This window comes from Symphalangus syndactylus, chromosome 9 (assembly GCF_028878055.3).
Source record: "Symphalangus syndactylus isolate Jambi chromosome 9, NHGRI_mSymSyn1-v2.1_pri, whole genome shotgun sequence".
NCBI lineage: Eukaryota > Metazoa > Chordata > Mammalia > Primates > Hylobatidae > Symphalangus > Symphalangus syndactylus.
In genome coordinates, this window is record NC_072431.2 from 102,592,856 (window position 1) to 102,612,674 (window position 19,819).

At 44.9% G+C, this 19,819-nt stretch overlaps 1 protein-coding gene across 3 annotated transcripts in view; it reads left to right on the forward strand.

Moving 5' to 3' along the window:
* Nucleotides 1–19,819, forward strand: part of JAZF1 (JAZF zinc finger 1) — a 354,333-nt gene that overhangs the window by 331,317 nt on the left and 3,197 nt on the right. For all 3 annotated transcript variants that reach the window (XM_055293589.2, XM_055293590.2, XM_063609001.1), the window contains exon 4: nucleotides 12,471–12,640. In XM_055293589.2, the coding sequence (XP_055149564.1) occupies nucleotides 12,471–12,640 (170 nt within the window). The remainder of the gene's footprint in view (nucleotides 1–12,470; nucleotides 12,641–19,819) is intronic.

Below are 19,819 nucleotides of genomic sequence, written 5' to 3' on the forward strand. Positions count from 1 at the left end.
TGTCCATGTGTTCTCATTGTTCAATTCCCACCTATGAGTGAGAACATGCGGTGTTTGGTTTTTTGTCTTTGCGATAGTTTACTGAGAATGATGGTTTCCAGTTTCATCCATGTCCCCACAAAGGACATGAACTCGTCGTTTTTTATGGCTGCATAGTATTCCATGGTGTATATGTGCCACATTTTCTTAATCCAGTCTATCGTTGGACATTTGGGTTGGCTCCAACTCTTTTCTATTGTGAATAGTGCTGCAATAAACATACATGTGCATGTGTCTTTATAGCAGCATGATTTATAGTCCTTTGGGTATATACCCAGTAATGGGATGGCTGGGTCAAATGGTATTTCTAGTTCGAGATCCCTGAGGAATCGCCACACTGACTTCCACAATGGTTGAACTAGTTTACAGTCCCACCAACAGTGTAAAAGTGTTCCTATTTCTCCACATCTTCTCCAGCACCTGTTGTTTCCTGACTTTTTAATGATCGCAATTCTAACTGGTGTGAGATGGTATCTCATTGTGGTTTTGATTTGCATTTCTCTGATGGCCAGTGATGATGAGCATTTTTTCATGTGTCTTTTGGCTGCATAAATGTCTTCTTTTGAGAAGTGTCTGTTCATGTCCTTCGCCCACTTTTTGATGGGGTTGTTTGTTTTTTTCTTGTCAATTTGTTTGAGTTCATTGTAGATTCTGGATATTAGCCCTTTGTCAGATGAGTAGGTTGTGAAAATTTTCTCCCATTTTGTAGGTTGCCTGTTGACTCTGATGGTAGTTTCTTTTGCTGTGCAGAAGCTCTTTAGTTTAATTAGATCCCATTTGTCAATTTTGGCTTTTGTTGCCATTGCTTTTGATGTTTTAGACATGAAGTCCTTGCCCATGCCTATGCCCTGAATGGTATTGCCTAGGTTTTCTTCTAGGGTTTTTATGGTTTTAGGTCTAACATATAAGTCTTTAATCCATCTTGAATTAATTTTTGTATAAGGTGTAAGGAAGGGATCCAGTTTCACCTTTCTACATATGGCTAGCCAGTTTTCCCAGCACCATTTATTAAATAGGGAATCCTTTCCCCGTTTCTTGTTTTTGTCAGGTTTGTCAAAGATCAGATAGTTGTAGATATGGGGCATTATTTCTGAGGGCTCTGTTCTGTTCCATTGATCTATGTCTCTGTTTTGGTACCACTACCATGCTGTTTTGGTTACTGTAGCCTTGTAGTATAGTTTGAAGTCAGGTAGCGTGATGCCTCCAGCTTTGTTCTTTTGGCTTAGGATTGACTTGGCGATGCGGGCTCTTTTTTGGTTCCATATGAACTTTAAAGTAGTTTTTTCCAATTCTGTGAAGAAAGTTATTGGTAGCTTGATGGGGATGGCATTGAATCTATAAATTACCTTGGGCAGTATGGCCATTTTCACGATATTGATTCTTCCTACCCATGAGCATGGAATGTTCTTCCATTTGTTTGTATCCTCTTTTATTTCATTGAGCAGTGGTTTGTAGTTCTCCTTGAAGAGGTCCTTCACATCCCTTGTAAGTTGGATTCCTAGGTATTTTATTCTCTTTGAAGCAACTGTGAATGGGAGTTCACTCATGATTTGGCTCTCTGTTTGTCTGTTATTGGTGTACAAGAATGCTTGTGATTTTTGTACATTGATTTTGTATCCTGAGACTTTGCTGAAGTTGCTTATCAGCTTGAGGAGATTTTGGGCTGAGACAGTGGGGTTTTCTAGATATACAATCATGTCATCTGCAAACAGGGACAGTTTGACTTCCTCTTTTCCTAATTGAATACCCTTTATTTCCTTCTCCTGCCTGATTGCCCTGGCCAGAACATCCAACACTATGTTGAATAGGAGTGGTGAGAGAGGGCATCCCTGTCTTGTGCCAGTTTTCAAAGGGAATGCTTCCAGTTTTTGCCCGTTCAGTATGATATTGGCTGTGGGTTTGTCATAGATAGCTCTTATTATTTTGAGATACATCCCATCAATACCTAATTTATTGAGACTTCTTAGCATGAAGCGTTGTTGAATTTTGTCAAAGGCCTTTTCTGCATCTATTGAGATAGATCTTTTAAAACTTACATAGTAAAGTTGGCATGATTTTGTTGAAATATGTCAAATTTGAGTGTGTTTGTAATCAATATTTAAATGTATTAGAACATTTTATTTTAGGCTGGGCTTGGTGGCTCACGCCTGTACTCCCAACACTTTGGGAGGCCGAGGTGGATGGATCACCTAAGGTTAGGGGTTCAAGACCAGCCTGACCAACATGGTGAAACCCTGTCTCTACTAAAAATACAAAAACTAGCCAGGCATGGTGGCGGATGCCTGTAATCCCAGCTACTCAGGAGGCTGAGGCAGGAGAGTCATTTGAACTCCGGAGGCAGAAGTTGCAGTGAGCCGAGATCGTGCCATTGCACTCCAGCCTGGGCAACAAGAGTGAAATTCCGTCTCAAAAAAAATTATTTTAAAAATTACATTCTGATGTATTATTATTTAATACTATCTAAAGGTTTAGAAATGTTTTTAGATTTATAGTTGTAAAAGTTTATCATTAAACCAAGTACAAATAGTTCTTAAGTAAAAAAAAAAAAACTGGTCCTTCAGAGCTGAAAGATGCCTTGATAAAGAAACCTTGATAAAGAAGAAGGTCATGAAGAGGCCCAGGGCTGCTCTTTGCTGTGGGAAGCCACTGGAGGGTTTAAGCAGGCAAGTGAAATAATGTAATGTTTTAAAAAATGATTAGAGGGAGTCAAGAGTTGAAGCTGTGTCATCTTGGGTCCTCCTTCCCCTCTGAACTCGATTCACTCATTCAACAAACACATGTCCAGTGGCTCCTTGTGGTTCCAGCAGTGTCCTGGGAACTGTGAGGTAATCACAAATAATGACCAAGAACTCCAGATACCAGAGATGAATCCAACACCAGGCTGGCAATTCATTAGAAAGTGGAAAGACCTATGGAAGTATTACTTCTGGCTTGGAGAACCAGAACCAATTCCATAGCTGAGGAGAAGGGGAGAATGACGTTCCAGTAATGAGCTAAGGCCCAGGAACAAAGAGGTCAAGAATTTTCCAGGCATGGCCCGTGGTCCCAGAGCCATTAATGTGTCTTTCATTGTAATCACTCGTCGCCAATTCATTTAGACTATTGTTGCTTCAGCTCCTATAAAGTGGGTCAGTACCAATTAAAGCTAATTTATAATGATAAATCTATAAGACAGGCAACTCTTTGCTAATGTATTTGCCAGAATTTGATACCCCAGGAAAATTTTAATTTGCTGTCACTGCAGTTATCACTTTTACATGAATATTAATGATAATGCATTATAAGAAAAATGTGGCATATTGGGTTTCTGGAAAAGGTTGACTTTTATCTGTATGTCACTATTTTATGTTTATGACTACAAAGAATGAGAACTCTTTAGGTAGTAAAACAGAGTTGGGCCATCTCCACAGAGTAAGGGGTCAGCAAAGGGAAGTGCGGGCAGAGGTTCGAGGAAAGTGGGCAAGATTAGAAATCTTCTTGTGGCCAGTGAGAGAGCAAATGTGGCAGAAGCACCCGGCGGGGCCGCTGGATGGCGATGTGGGCTCCGTGTAGGTGGGTGGCCGGGAAGAGGTGTAGGGGTGTGTGTGTGTGTGTGTGTGTGTGTGTGTGTGTAAGGGTTCCAGGCCACCTCAGTTTCTTCATGTGATTCATGAAACTGACACTGATTTTTACCTCCTTTGCCAACAACCAGTAGAAGCTCCCTGGCCATCCTGTGGAATATATTTGTCTTATCACAGGGTCCTACCTTGGTTTTGCTCATTTCCCCAACTGAAATGCTGAAATGAGCTCTTGAGGCCCCTCTCGGCTGCTGTCCTGCCTGCCCAGGCTCCCACCACAGGGGTTATGAAACCATGGAGTATGAAAATAGAAAACTCAACCCAAGAAAGATGAGTGGCAGCCAATTTTTATATGTGACAGTGTCAGGTTAAATTACATTTTCTTGCAGAAACTCTAACATTAGCGAACGTCATTTTAAAATTGATTAATCATATCTGAGACTACAGAGAGCCTTACAAAGACAGCTCTTGTCCCTTGCCTTTGGAAGACTGGACCACAGCCACCTGGGTGGCAGGGTCCCATCACTGGCTGTCACAAAGCTAAGCCCGCTGCTCCCACCTGCTCACACACTGCACGCCACGTGTGGTTTTGAGCGACTCCATGCATTGTGTTTGTTTTCCTCTCCCTGCAGCCTGTCTCCAGGGCCTTGCTTTGTCGCGTCTCTGTTCTCCCCGTCACACAGGGGATATTCAATTTAAAAATAAATGAAAGGAACACAAATTTTGAAACCAAAGACCTGATGGACCTGTTGCTAGCCAGGTGACCTGTGGCACATCCCTTACCCTCCTGCACCCCAGCTTTCCCCTCTGATCAGTTGGGGAGACAAAGGCTGGTCATGTGGAAAGCACCTCTCCTAGGGCCAGGTTCGTAGGTGGCACCTCCAGCCTAAATGGCAAAGATGTTTCTCTGGTTAAATGCACATGTAAAACAAAATTTGACCATTCTTAGGCAGCTAGAATTTTTACTAAAATAAAAAGTCAAGTAAGCACAGGTGGGTTTGGGTATAAAGGCAAGTGCCAGAATTTAAGGAGCTAATGGCTTAGAGCAAAAGGAGGCCAAATCAAAAAACAGGCATTTTGGCTGCCATGACACGTACACATTCCTACAATCTGCCCATTTATTCGTTAAAAAATAATAGGGCCTCAAAACCGTGGCACTTCAACTGGAGCATCAGCAGAAACAATTAACCATCCCAATAAAAGGGATGGCTGGGCTGACTCTCCACCCTACTGTCGCACTACCCAGTGTCACAGCCGGTGGATCCTTTGTGTCCTTAAACCTTGTGTCCTTTTGAAAGGTAGATCTCTGAGAGCATTCTCCTCTAATAGAGAATGGTTTCATCAAAATTACAAATCTGATCCAACTGATTTTTATTTTTAAGTACAGAGGAAGATGAATTCAGTAAGGTTGCAGGATACATTATCAATATACAAAAATCAGTAGCGTGTCCATACACAAATAACAACCTAGCTGAAAAAGAAATCAAGACAACAATCCCATTTATGATCACATCAAAAAAGGGAATAAATTTAATGAGGAGGTGAAAGATTTGTACACTGAAAACTAAAACATTGATGAAGGAAATTGAAGAAGACACAAATAAATGAAAAATATCCCTTGCTCATGGATCAGAAGAATGAATGTTCTTAAAATGTCCACACTACCCAAAGTGACATATGGAATCAGTGCAATCCCTATCAGAATCCTAATGGCATCCTTCACGGAAACAGTAAAAACAATCCTAAAATTGATGCAGAACCACAAAGACCCTAAATAACCAAAGTGATCCTAAGAAAGAAAAAGTAAAGTTGGAGGCATCACAGTTCCTGTTTTAAAATTATATTATAGGCTGGGCATGGTGGCTCATGCCTGTAATCCCGGGACTTTGGGAGGCTGAGACGGGTGGATCACCTGAGGTCAGGAGTTCGAGACCACCCTGGCCAACATAGCAAAATCCTGTCTCCACAAAAAATATAAAAATTAGCTGGGCATGGTGGCTGGTGCCTGTAATCCCAGCTACTCAAGAGGTTGAGGCAGGTGAGTCACTTGAACCTAGGAAGCGGAGGTTGCAGTGAACTGAGATTACACCACTGCATTCCAGCCTGGGCGACAGTGCAAGACTCTATCTCAAAATAAAAATTATATTATAAAGCAAAGATAATCAAAACAGTATGGTACTGTGATGAAATCAGCCACATAGACCAGTGGAACAGAAGAGAGAGCCCACATGTATTCAACTACTTTTTGACAAGGGCACAAAGGGAACACAATGGGAAAAGGATAATCTCTTCAGTAAATGGTGCTAGGAAAACTGGGTTTCTACATAGACTTGAATGAAATTGGTTCCTTATCTTACACCATACACACAAATCAACTCCAAATGGATATAAGACCTGAAGCTGCAAAACTCAGAGAACAGGAGAACGTGGGGGGAAAAGCAACTTGACATTAGCCTTGTCAATGAATTTTTTGGATATCACACCAGAAGCTCAGTCTACAAAAACAAAAATAAATAAATGAGACTGCATAGCTGGGCATGGTGGCTCATGCCTGTAATCCCAGCACTGTGGGACGCTGAGGCGGGTGGATCACCTGAGGTCAGGAGTTTGAGACCAGCCTGACCAACATGGAGAAACCCCATCTCTACTAAAAAAATAAAAATAAAAATAAGCCAGGCGTGGTGGTGCATGCCTGTGGTGGTACATGCCTGTAATCCCAGCTACTTGGGAGGCAGGAAAATCGCTTGAACCCAGGAGGTGGAGGTTGTGGTGAGCCGAGATCACACCATTGCACTCCAGCCTGGGCAACAAGAGTGAAACTCTGTCTCAAAAAAATAAAAATAAAAAACAAATGAAACTGCATCAAACTAAAAAGCTTCTGCACAGCGAAGGAAACAATAAGATGAAATAGCAACCTATGGACTGGGGAAAATATTTGCAAACCATATATCTGATAAGGAGTTAACAGCCAAAATTTACAAAGTACTCATACAACTCAATAGCAGAAAAACAAATAACTTGATTAAAAAATGGGCAAAGGACCTGGATAGACATTTTTCCAAAGAAAACATAAAAATGGCCAACAGGATATGAAAAGGTGCTCATCACTAAGCATCAGAGAAATGCAAATCAAAACCACCATGAGCTAGCACTTAAAAGAGCACACCCATTCAAACAGCTCTGATCAAAAAGACAAGTAATAACAAGTGTTAGCAAAATAGAGCTACCATATGACCCAGCAATCCCTCTTCTGGATATATACCCAGAGAAAATGAGATCATCACCTCAGGAAGATGTCTGCACTCTCATGTTCTCCCAGCATTACAGTAGACAGGAATTGGGAACAACCAACTTGTCCATCGGTGGATGAATGCACCAAGTATCTGTGTGTGTGTGTGTATATATACACACACACATACACACACACACAATGGAATACTATTCAGCCTTACAAAAAGGAGATCCTGCCATTTGCCACAACATGGATGAGCCTGAAGGACATTATGTTAGGTGAAATAAGCCAGACACAGAAAGAAAAATAGTGCATGATCTCACTTATATGTGGAAAATGTCAAATATACAGAGATAGGGAATAAAACAGTGGTTATGGGGTGGAGGGAAGAAATGGGGAGATGTAGCTTAGAAATTATAAAGTAGTAGGTACGTAGGATGAACAAAGCTAGAGAGCTTTGTGGTAGTGGTGAGAAAGCTTTCCTCTGGACCCCCAAACAGGAACGTATGGGGAGGGGTGGTTGGCACGTAACAGGTTTTTTCTGTTTTGTTTTTTAGCACCTTGTCCCTTTCCCTTGGAGCATCCTGCGATTTAGGGCTGGAAAGGGTGGGGTAGAGGAGAGAGGGAGAAGAGAGGGAATGTGAATGGGTGCAGGCCACAGCGTGATCTTTTCCTGCTGAGAATCCTGCATGAGGTAGACCTGGAGAAGGGAAGCCCCCATGAACAGGCTGCAGACCACTCTGTGACTGTGGGCCAGTCACTTAACATTTTTTTAAATTTCTTTTTCTTTTTCTTTTTTTTTTTTTTTGAGATAGCATCTCACCCTATTGCCCAGGCTGGAGTGCAATGGCACCATCTTGGCTCACTGCAACCTCTGTCTCCTGGGTTGAAGCGATTCTCCTGCCTCAGCCTCCTGAGTAGCTGGGATTACAGGCTCGCGCTTCCACGCTCAGCTAATTTTTGTATTTTTTAGTAGAGACGGGGTTTCACCATGTTGGCCAGGCTGGTCTCGAACTCCTGACCTCATGATCCACCTGCCTCGGCCTCCCAAAGTGCTGGGATTACAGGCGTGAGCCACTGCGCCCAGCCCTAGTCACTAACTTCTGAGACACCAAGATGAGCGTGGGATTCAGTGGTCTGCATTGTTCATTCTGAAGTGAGTTGCAACATTCTGACCCCCAGTCCAGAGTTCCCCAGCAGAGCTTGCTAAGAGGGTGGCCTTGAGGACACCTGCCAGTGTCTCCACAGATGCCCACTCTGGGCCCCAAAGGGGTAGATCCTTTCTGTGACTCTCACACTCCAAAGACCTGTCCTGTCCCAACTGCTTATAAATATACATACATGTGGTTGTTTTTTCCCCTCTCTTACACAGAGGAAATACTTTATATATATTTTTTGTTGTTTCGAAAATTGTGTGGAAATTAACATTTGTTGTCTCGGGATGGTGCGAGGCACAGAACAAGAACATCGTGTCATTTCCTTATGATCTTCTGTCTCCTGGCAGGGCACCCAGCACCTCTCCTTTGGCTTATAGGGTGGAGTTTAGACAGGACCTAATGACCACCAACTCTACTTATGACAGGTGTTGGGTAAAAGTTTGCCATGTGAATAAATGAATGTATTCATCCTTAAGGTCCCCTCATTTTCCCCTAGAGTAGCCCAGAGCCTCATTTCAACCTGATAGCCTCAGTGCAGACTGTGTTGTGCCCCATTGGAGCCCCAGCTGGCATGCAGGGCAGTGGGCTCAAAGTGAGGTGCAAGAAGGGGGTATTAAATCTTTATACCTACTTATAAAAAATGTATTAAAACCATTAATTCCTGTATTAAGATATTTATTCTTATTTTATCCCTACCCTTTTTGCTTCTTTGCATATGTGGTTTTTGCAATAATATATTAGTACATATATGGCATTTATAATAAAAATATTCACACACATTCATAGTCGGGGCATTGCTCATGATTTTTTATGAATTGAAGTGCAGGAGTAAAAGCTTGGGAGTGTGTTGCTAGGAGAATCAGCTTTGCTACCTCCTGCTTTCCAGGAATGGGGAAGGAGTTCCCTAGCAAAGGTGTGGAAACTGCTGGGGATTTGTTCATTCTGCAGTGAGTGTTGAGAGATAGCAGCTGAAGCAGCAATTGAAGATGAATGAACGAGCTTGGGATTTATTTTCGTCTTGTGGGAAGACATGAGGAAATGGATAAAGCAAAGGACAGAGGCTGGCCCAGCGGCTTTGGTGACTTCGTTTTAGGGTATTTCTTTCTAGAGTTCCAAAATGTTTGAAAGGAGATTAATAGCGGTTGTGTTTTGGCCTCAAAAGTTTTCTGCAGGGCACCCCACACCCTGTCAGGGATACGAATGGGTGCCACCATCTGAGCGTCTGTGACTCGAGTCCCGCAGCCCCGATGCTGCCCGCCCTAGGCCCTCTGGCTGCCGCCTGGTGCTGTGGACACCTGGTTAATAAAAGGGGAGCATTTGGGATACAATAAGAAAAGCTGTAGTAGAACCCCAGCATGTTCCTGTGGTTTAAAAAGGGGACTGTTCTCAAGAGAGAGCAAGGCAACAGTAGATGAGATAAACAGCTTTCACATAGCATTTTGTTTATTTTTTTACCATGTACTACTTTAATGCCTACCATGGGCCAGGCATTGTCCAGAGGCCTAAAAACAGGAACTCAGTTATTCTTCACAACAGCCTTAGTGCGCACAGGCATTCGCCCATTTTACAGATGAACAATTTGAAGCTCAGAGAGGTGACGTCACTTGCCTGGGCTCACAGTGCTCTGAGCCCCAGCTGCGCTCCCTCCTGGCCTCTGTAGCCTCGTGGAGGTGGGGGCTGGAGTGTGCTTTGCTCTCCTTCTCTGAGCTTAAAGCAGATGAGACCTGTCTGGTCCTGGAGTCTCTCTTGTGTTTTTTCTAGTAGGGATTCCCAACCCTTTTGGAATTATCTTGTTTGGTTTCACAACAGACCTTTCTAAAGATCATCTTATTTTATATGGAATATGTAATATGACTACAAAGATGGCATTGCTTACACTGCCTTCCATGATTTCAGCGCACACTCTCTGGAGGTCCTCCTATCCCAGTTATTCTATACACATTCATTCTGATCCTTAAATTCAACCTGCAAGGAAGAGACTTGTGCCTATTTCATGAAAGAGAAAATAAAAGCCAAGTGGCTTGTCCGTCAGCTAATGAAAGCAAAGGCATGAACCCAGGTCTGTGCAGATGTTCTCTGTTAGAGGACAAAATAAAGTATATAAACCAAAGTCCATCTTGTCTCAACCAAGGGAGATGACTAGTTTCACCCAAGGACTTGGCGGTAAGCTGCTGCCGAGTAGTGTGTGTCCCACCTTGCCTGGGACAGTCCCAACTTACACCTGTCGGCCCACACTACCTTTCCCTCTCAGAAGTGTTCCAACTTGCAGGGTAAGCTGTGGCCCCTGCCTGCCCTGCCTGGGGCTGGATACCACATGCCTTCCCCCAGAGATGGAGACGCAGACGATGTAGGCTGCTTCAACCCCTCGGGCTGATCGCTTTTGATCCACTGGAGTTTTGAAGTTCTCTCTTCTGTTGGGCTTCATTAAGCCCCCAGTTGGTCTGAGGTGCCCCACCCTCCCCCATTCTAAATGTTTCATGGCTCTTGGTATTTAGGTTAACAAATTAGCCCAATTAGATGGATAAATTAGTCATTCTAACTTTCTGAAGTCCCGCTGGAGAAGCTTTGCGAAATAGCATTTATAGTTTTCTAACAAGCAAGTTAAAGGACGCCAGCATGTGGCATTTGTTTAAGATTAAAATGTCTTAAACAATGCCCTACTTAAAAACAGATTTCAAGATTTGCTCCAGGACAGACCCCGAGCAACGTGGCCGAGTGGTACCCCTGTGTCGCCTGGTACAAGCGTTTCCAAACCAGCTCTCTTTATTTAGGGAGCTATGGCCAAGTACAGCAGAATTTACTGAAACCCACATTTAATTCCAAAGCTTCATGTTTGCCAAATTGTTTTTTCTGCACCACCCGAGAATTTCTAACAGACTTCAAAACAGACTGCTTTGAATTCCATCTCAGTATTAAATGGTGAAGAGTCAGCAACTCAAAGGAGATGAAAAGGGAACCCCTCAGAAGAGCCTGGCACTGGGGGCTGGGAAGCAATGAGGGAAAAAGCACGCTGTCCCTTAATGGCTAATTCAGAATGCATAAGCGTTTTAACCTCACTAGGGCTCAGTTGCTCGTGTGTATAAAAGTGACAGTAATCCCCACCTCATAGGGTTACTGGAGGATTAAATGAGATAATGCATAGAATGTGCCTGAAACATAATAGGCACTCAATAAACTTCAGGTCCCTTCCTTCCTTCCTGGCTCCTTTCAACTTTTAGCCTCAGATGCCGGCGTCCCTGTTCCTGGCTCAACTGGCTCTTCAAACAATCTTATTAATGCCTATTAAAATGAAACCCAATAAAAGTGCCAATATTTGGTGTTGAAATAATTGATGTAGCAGAGTAAGCCCCTGAAGCACCCAGGCAGGCCCCTGGTGCAATTTAGCCTCACACCTGGGGGATGAATTTCACAACTGTAATTGCTACCATATAATTCTTATTAATGTTGTGCTATAATTCCTATTTATTCCACCGGGCTTGTAAATGCATTAGGACTTGTCAACATATTATTTTACACTGTTTATGATCAGTAGAATTATGTCCTTCCGGGTTGTATTGTGCAAAAGCTCCAAATAAATGGCTTTGGGCCTCATTAAAAAAGAGCAAAAAGAGGCTGCCTGTTGAAGTGGCTCCATCCCTGCCGTCTTGCACAGAAGTCAGTAGAGTCTATTTCAATTCAATTCTTAGCAGAGCTCTTAACCCTTAGGAATATAAAAGAATCCCCGCTTCCTGTCTGAGCTGCATGACTGCGATGGGTCAGCCCTAGCAGGAAGTGTCACATGAACTGAAGGGCAGATGCGGTGCCTAGGACTGCGTGTATAAGGGATCGCTTCATCTTCCAGGAGCTACCCCACATTCTGCCACTGACGATTTATCCGTAGACCTCCTGGCCTTCTACGCCTCTTGCTCCCTAGCGTGAGGGTAACCCTCTTTTAGTTCCAAATTTCCCAGCTCAAATCTATAAAGAAAAAGACCTGAAATTCATTCCACTGAAGTGGAAATGCCTTAGAAGTCCAAAACGTAACCCCCGACCTTGGAGACTTTTGCATTTACTAGGCCAGTAAAGCATAAAACTAAGGGGACAGGTTTCTGCTCATTTGGGAGTGTCAGGCACTAGCGTGGGGAGTGTGAGGAGCTGTCATCGTTGCTTATTTTTGGTTTTGGCCCCAGAGCGAGTCTTCCCTGTGTCTTTGCAGCCACAGGCTGGGTTGCCGTAGAACCGAGTTAATGTTCTTGCTCCGCCAACTCCTAGGCGTGAATTGTTGGGAAGCCCTTGCCCTGGTCTCTTAGGTGGGAACGCAGGGCTCCTGCTCCCAGGGTTGTAAGGGAATAGCCGTGTTTGCAGTCCCCTGGTGCCGGGAGTGCCCTCTCCCTGGGCCGTCAGCTCTGCTCTGCCACGGCCACATCTCCTGTCCTGGGAGCGGCCGGGTGAACCTGTGGGGAGATGAGCACTCCTGACAGTCATTGCACTTCTCTTGTCCTGCAGGCAGCGAGTATGACGAGGAGGAGGTGGACTATGAGGAGTCGGACAGCGATGAGTCCTGGACCACAGAGAGTGCCATCAGCTCCGAAGCCATCCTCAGCTCCATGTGCATGAATGGAGGGGAAGAGAAGCCTTTTGCCTGCCCAGTTCCTGGATGTAAAAAGAGATACAAGGTAACAGAGGTGCTGTGTGCTTGGCATAACCACGTGGAAACAGGGCAAGCTTCATGGAAGGCAGCAGCCCTTTCTTGATTTTAAAGCGAGCGTATGGGCTGGGGGGAGACACTCCCCTCTCCTGCATTAGAGTGTGTGGGCCTCACCCCTGTGTGTACACGGGTGCCCTCAAGGCAATGCTCACCGCCACCGCTGCTGCCGGGGCTTCCCCCTCTGCTCACCTACGTGGGAGCCGGCAGTCAAGAGAGAGCTTTTGTAGAAGGACCATGTCTTTGATAGTCTTCAAATTCATGTCATACTGGGGGACCCATCAGAACAGAATATCAAATATGTCAACCTATTTATTTGCCAAGCACCTTCCCCAATGGATGGCCCTGCAGGTGGCTCACGGGAGACCACTTTGAAGTTGTAAAAGCCCCAGATGGCTCCCAGAGCCATTTGGTGAGTGTGGTAGGGTATTTAGCTTCCAGCTGAGGAAGTTCTTGCTTCCTTCCACCCACTGGCATGAAAGGGGATCAGGAGAAAAAAGGTCTTTGATATTTTTCTCACCAAACCACCCACTTCAGCTTCAGCCGCCTGTCTGCTGACCGAGGTCTCTGAGGGCCTGGGTGTCATGGGCAGCTGGGGGTGCTAACTTTTCTAATTAAGGAACAGGGACCAAACAACGAGAAACAGCACAATAGTCAAGTATGGGTCTAGAGGGCATTTTAAAAAACAAAATTGCAAAGTTCCCCATGAGGTGTTAGCAGCTCTTTCGCATCCAACTGTGAGCTAGGAGTACGAAAATCAGAAACATACCTGGTATGCTTGATGATATGCTAATTCACTCATAGGATAGCAGATTGACTATTTTTTTAAAGCTTAAAAAAAAAGATAGCATAAGCACTTATGTTGCCCCTTCTTAAATATGTGTCTCTGAACACTAATCTTATTTCAGTACTTTTCATAGCAGCTATTGATATAAAAGCATGGCACACAAATGTATCACAAAGTTAGCATTTCCAGGTTTCACCTTCTCTATGTACTGTTACAATTCCATCATGCAAAGTCCACATGCTCATTGTTTAAACTGAAATGAACTCCCCAGGATGCAGATGTGAGAAGCCTCAGAGGGCTGGCAGAGGAGCGCTGCATTTGGGTCAGAACAGGTCTCAGGACGCATCTGTACATTCTGTGTCAGAGGCGTGGAGTTGGGAGAGGAGGGAAGGGCCGCTCAGGGGTTACCTTGGGATACAAAACATCCACAGGATTGTTGGACAAGCCCATTTTTCCAGAGGGCAGCGCTTCATTGCAGAAAGAGACTTTTTCCTTCTTTCTTGATCTCTACAGATAAGGCTGTGACTGGCCCCTGCCTGGGCTGGGGCTGGTTCCCACCGCATCTCACCCTAGCCGTTCCTCCCCACCACTGCGGTCCTGCTGGCTGCTCTCCAGGGCCGAGCACCGGGCCGGGGGTGTCTTGCACATCAGCCATGTTAAAAGCGGAAGCCAAGTAATGACCTGTACTCGGGCTGACCCGCCAAAAAAACAAGGGAAATACAAGCTGCGCCCTGGGTTCTGGGCAGAGGGTGCAGGGGAGGCATCCCCTCTCTCCCACCTCTAGTTCCATCCCCTTTTCTTATTCGCATCCTTTCCTCCTTGTCATTTCTGTTTTGTCTTTTACTTTTCCTTTGCTTGGGTTTCTGGCAGTTTCCCCATTCCGTTGTCTGTGTCTGGGTTGGTGGGGGCTTTTCTGAGTGTTCTCTCTCCACGTAAGGCCACTGAGAATTCAATGAGCCTTGGGCTTGAAGGGGCTGCTGGCTCCAGCCCCATTAACTGGCAGGTGACATGGGTGGCCGTTGGTGGTCCTGATCCCATGAGGGAAGCGTGAGTTTCCTTTTCTGGGCCAGAATGCCAGGTCATGATACACAGGGCCATAGCAGGCTTTTGACCACACCTCTGACCAGGCGCTGGAGATGAGCCGCTCCTACATCCCAGAGCTGGTGGCTGACTCTTTCTGCCCTGAAGTTGCTGGCTGGAAGGCAGGGCTGTGCTCCAATGTGATTAGTATTTCATCTTATTCACTGCATCATTGCTGGCTTGGGTACTGGAGAGAAGAAGGTGGGATGAGCTGGGCACTGTGGACTCGGGCAGAATCCAGAAGTACTGCAACCTCATTTGTTCCCAAGGCAAGTCAGACTTTTCTTATTCCCTGCTTGCTGCTGGCCGCAGTCTCTGCCAGCCAAGTCTCCTGGGCACTGACTCAGGATCTGCAGTCCTCACCATTTCATTGGCATTTACGGATCAGACAGAAGATGAGGTACTGAACTCCCAGACCTCATGCAGAGCAGGGAATGGGAGAAGGACCCCACTGTAAAGCCAAGTCTCCACATTTCCTTCCCATGTTAACTCCTTAGCCTAGGACGCACCCTGCCCTTTGTAGAAGAAAAAATAATGTTTCCCTCAGTCATCATAAGTTCTAGTTGCAACAGATTCTCTGTAACAAAAGACATTAACAAGAGAAAACTGGTTTATCGACATGTGTATTTCATATACACATGGGAGACAAGACACCCGGGGAATGGGCAGTTCTCGCAGCTTATACAGCATCTTCAATAAAGAACAGTAAGTACATTTTTAGAGAAGTAGCAAAAGAAAAGGGCTTTGAGTCTCTATGAGCAGCAACTTGTGGAAGGAAAAAAGGAAAAAAAAAAAGGCAGACAGAGTCCTGTTAGTGTATTACCTTGTTAACGTAGATTCCTCCAGTACCATCTCCAGGCCAGTAAGAGTCTAAAGTCCTCTTCACTGGTTAACCTCTGATCTCCCTGGAAGTGGGAGTGGGCTTTCTTTTGTCTTTATAAATTTGTGTCCTGTTTTTAGGCATACAGAGGGAGAGCAGGGAGCCTCCTTCCTGCATCTGCTGCTGCTGAACTGCCTTCGGCTCAACAGGCCTTAGGGCAAAGAGGCGTATTTGGGTGGCATATTCCAGTCCCCCGTCCCTTCCTCTCTCCCTCAGTATCTCTCATTTTAATTCCACTCCTTTCTCCAGCACAGCTCCAGTGCCTCCACCTCTGGGAGCCCTCACCAACCTCCCAGACTGACTCCCCTCTCTGCCCCTCGTAGGTCAAGTTCTCATCCTCCCCACATGCTCTTTCTACATTGAGGCGCCATTCCCCTTACTGCTCACATAACCCTCAGAGCTCACTGTCCTTCCTCAGCACCCAGCAGATGTCTCAGATGTGACAGATGCTCTGAGGGCAAAGGAATCAAGCTGTAGCCCATGGGAATGGGGAAATGTGGGCTCCCCACTGAGCCCCAAAGCCATGGGAGGATTCTTTCCTTTGTATCCTTCCCAGAGGCGTTCCAGGCCACAACCACTGAGCCCAGCACCCTTGCCCTGCTCATGCTCGCCTGAATTCAGGGAACAGAGAGGACTTCCCTTCCTTATAATGCAGATAGGTTTAAAAGATGGGTTGAAGTGCTTTGAGGTTTTTTCCCTTTGATAATTTTTGTTAGAATGGTGAGGATTAAAGGCATTTTTAAAGTTTTTTTGTTTTGTTTTTTTAAGAAATGTAAAACAGAACAATACTCCGCCTCCCAAAGTTCCTCTGGAGTCCTCTGCTGCAGAGAGTACATTGATTGTTTCAGCAACAGAGACAGACCCAGATACAGTGTCCCATTTTCAAACACTGAGAAACATTTAATGATGAGGGAGTGCTCACAAAGTAACATTAAGTGGAAAAATGGTATTAGAGAGAGTGTGTGTGTGTTGTATGAAAAAATAGTGAAAAGAAATACCTCAAATAATAACAGTGATAGTATCTGTTCTTTTTTATCCTCTTCTGTGTTTTCTGAATTTCTGCAATTGTCTAACTGAACATATTACTTAAATGACTGAGGGAAGAGGCAATTCTTTTTTTCCTGAAGACCCCACCCAACTTGTGGACACCCTGTGTGCTGCTGTGCAGTGGCCAGTAGGGAACTGCATGTGCCTCAGCCTCCTGCTTTCTGGGGCTGGTGGGGTGTCCACACTGCTGCAAGTGCTTTCACTTTTAACCCCCACCATTACCACTACTACCATCCCCAATTTGTTTTCTTACTCTTCTTCCTCATCAAATCCCCAAGCAACTTCATCTTCTCCGTTGTGTACAACATCCAGGCCCCTGGGAAATTGACCATTGGGCTTATCTAGGGCAAGTGTCACATGTTGTACACATGAAGGCCTGAGTACTGACAACAAAGGTCCCATACAGGTAAGGACAGGATGGCCCAGCTCGGCATCTGGACTTTAGGCTTCATAATTTGATTTGGAGTAGACTTTTTAGAAAAGCCTCTAAATTGCCTGCTGTCTATTGACTGGCCTAATTCCATCAGAGGGGACAGGTAGTTCCTAATGGTGGAACCCCCCACCTAAGTCCTCCTTTCTACCTCCTACCTTCCCACTTTCTTCCCTTACTAGCTTGATGTCAGAGCATCATTGTAACTCACAGTTTTCTCCAGACTATTATCCCAATCCTTCTTCCCAACTGATACGATTTTTCAAAGATCACTAGCTGGTTGTTCTAATTAATAAGTACCTAGCACATTAGGAGACTAAATGAGGAAATATGGACTATGGAATCAGACATCCCTGGGTTCCTATTCCAATTCTGTAATTTACCAGCCATGTGATCTTGGCCAAGTCACTCACCTTCTCTAGGAGTCAATTCTCTCATCCGGAACATGAGTATTAAATAAGGCAGTTGACATCAAGTACCCAGTATGATAAGCTCTTAATAAATGTCAGCAACCTTCCTTGCCCTTTTGAAGCTTGATTCCATTTTTTTCAAAGACTAAAGAATTTCAGCATTTCAGGTTTCCGACCATTATTTATTTTTTTTACTAATATTTCTGAAAGATCAAATTTGTTTCAGGACTGATGAAATAAGAAACTTTGGTGGATCTTTTCAGAGCTCATCTGGTCTTGTAAAGAGGACATTGCTGCGGCCTATAACTGAATGGCTGGATGGAGGAAATGTCTTAATAGAGTCTCACTTGACCTTGTACTAACATTTGTGATAAGGGCAACTCACTGACACTTGTCAACATTTTTAATCACAGCAGCAAAGACAAAGGAGTGACGGCACAGCAGGTTCTTTGACCAACCCTGGAAATACCTTATGTTTCTAAATGTGCTTCCTGATTTTTCCAGTCATAAAGCTGATGTGTGTGTGGTGTTGGCTGTTTTCCTCACAGTCTCATGCCAGACACACAACACAATGTTTACATTCAAGCTGGGAACGGGCCACAGTGCCTGCCGGAATCCCCTCAGCCCTGGCTTGTCCTTCTCTTGGTGAACGACAGATCTGGCTTCACATTGGACTGGCTTCTGTGGCTTTAGCAATTTCTGGTCTTAAATCTTTTTTTTAGCCTAATTAGTTATAAAAACCTCAGCCTCAATGGAATGGCTAAGCCCGGATACTGTTAAGAGTTGCTGTGCCTTTTTGTTTCTTGGTTAATGCTTTTCTATTTTTGGTTTCCTCTATTTTCAGACAAGGTTTGAACAGTTCTGGGGCACAGAGGCAGCTGGATTTTTTTTTTTTTTTTTTTTGGAAACTGAGTCGTGCTCTGTCGCCCAGGCTGGAGTGCAGTGGCGCAGTCTCGGCTCACTGCAAGCTCCGCCTCCCGGGTTCACGCCATTCTCCTGCCTCAGCCTCTCCGAGTAGCTGGGACTACAGGCGCCCGCCCCCACGCCCGGCTAATTTTTTTGTGTATTTTTAGTAGAGACGGGGTTTCACCGTGGTCTCGATCTCCTGACCTCGTGATCCGCCCGCCTCGGCCTCCCAAAGTGCTGGGATTACAAGCGTGAGCCACCGCACCCGGCCGGTAGCTGGATTATTAATGAGCTGTCCTGCATCAAGTTCCCCATGAAAACAAGGACATGAAATGTTTTAGTAGCCCTTCAGCCACAGAAAAGGACCCTGCTAGGTGCTCAATATTCGTTGAGCCATACATGGGATATTACTAAGCAGGCAGGTGCACATTTCTAGCATTTGTAACCCAGGATACTTTCCACCATATTAAAGTTGGAAGTCTTTATCTAATGGTCATAAAACTAACATTCACTCTCTTTCTGTCTCTCTCACACACACAATATGTGGCTTAAAACAATTTTTTACAGTTCTCTGGGCTGCCTGGTTCAACAAGGTGGTTCTCGCCTGGGGTCTCATGCAGTTGCTCTAAGACACCAGCTGGGGCTAGAATCATCTGAAGGCTCACTTGGGCTGGATACACACGTTGGCCTCTTCACTCATGTGCCTGGGCCTCAGAGGGGATGGAACCGCCAGGGACTGGCAGGGCATATCTACCCATCGAACATTTCAGTGGGTCTGATTCTGCCACTGCCACTACCCTCCCCTTTCCTGCCCCAGCAGGCTCTGAAACCCCCAACATGCCTCTTTACAAGACTGAAGTACCTTATGTTTGAAAGGATTGATGCTGGAAAGACAAGGATGAGGTGCAGAAGGCCTGGAGCCAGGTGTTCAGGGCAGAGTGTTTGTCCTTCTGCCTCAAATCGCTGGACAACATTCAGACTCTGAGCATAGCCAACTGCTACTTGGCACCCCTGGGTTCAACAAAGTCCAGCAGAGTTCTCTTTCAAGGACTTTTAAAAAAACATTAATGTGTACTGCACATCTCTAATGTGGTAGTAATAACCACCAAACGTTTATATTTAGTAGCAACCCTCTTCCAGACTAATGAGGCATGAACTTGGGAAGTGCTGTTGTAACTTCATTCACTCACAAAGACTTAGCATATACAATGTGCCAGGCACTGTGCTAGATATTCATGAGACAACAGCAGGGAGCTGTTTTCTGGGAGCTTGAAGGCATCCCATGAAGAGTGGGAACAATATTGTGTTGGAATCCTTTAGTTGGGCAAGGGACTGGGCCTAGCAGGACTGGATTTAGGTAATATTTTAGGAAACAGCTCACTCTCCTAAAATCTGTGCTTTTTGTTTCAGGCTCTCTTCTGTGTTCCCTTACTCTCTAATCTGGCAATTGCTGACTTGGAAATTAAGACCTATCTCAAATACCACACGTCTGCCATCCCTTCTTAAATCTTCCACCAGTTACTTAACTACCCTCGAGCCCATTTCCTCACCATTTAATTGGGATGAGGATTACTGGTGGTTAAAACTGTAGAGAGTGACTCTTAGATAGA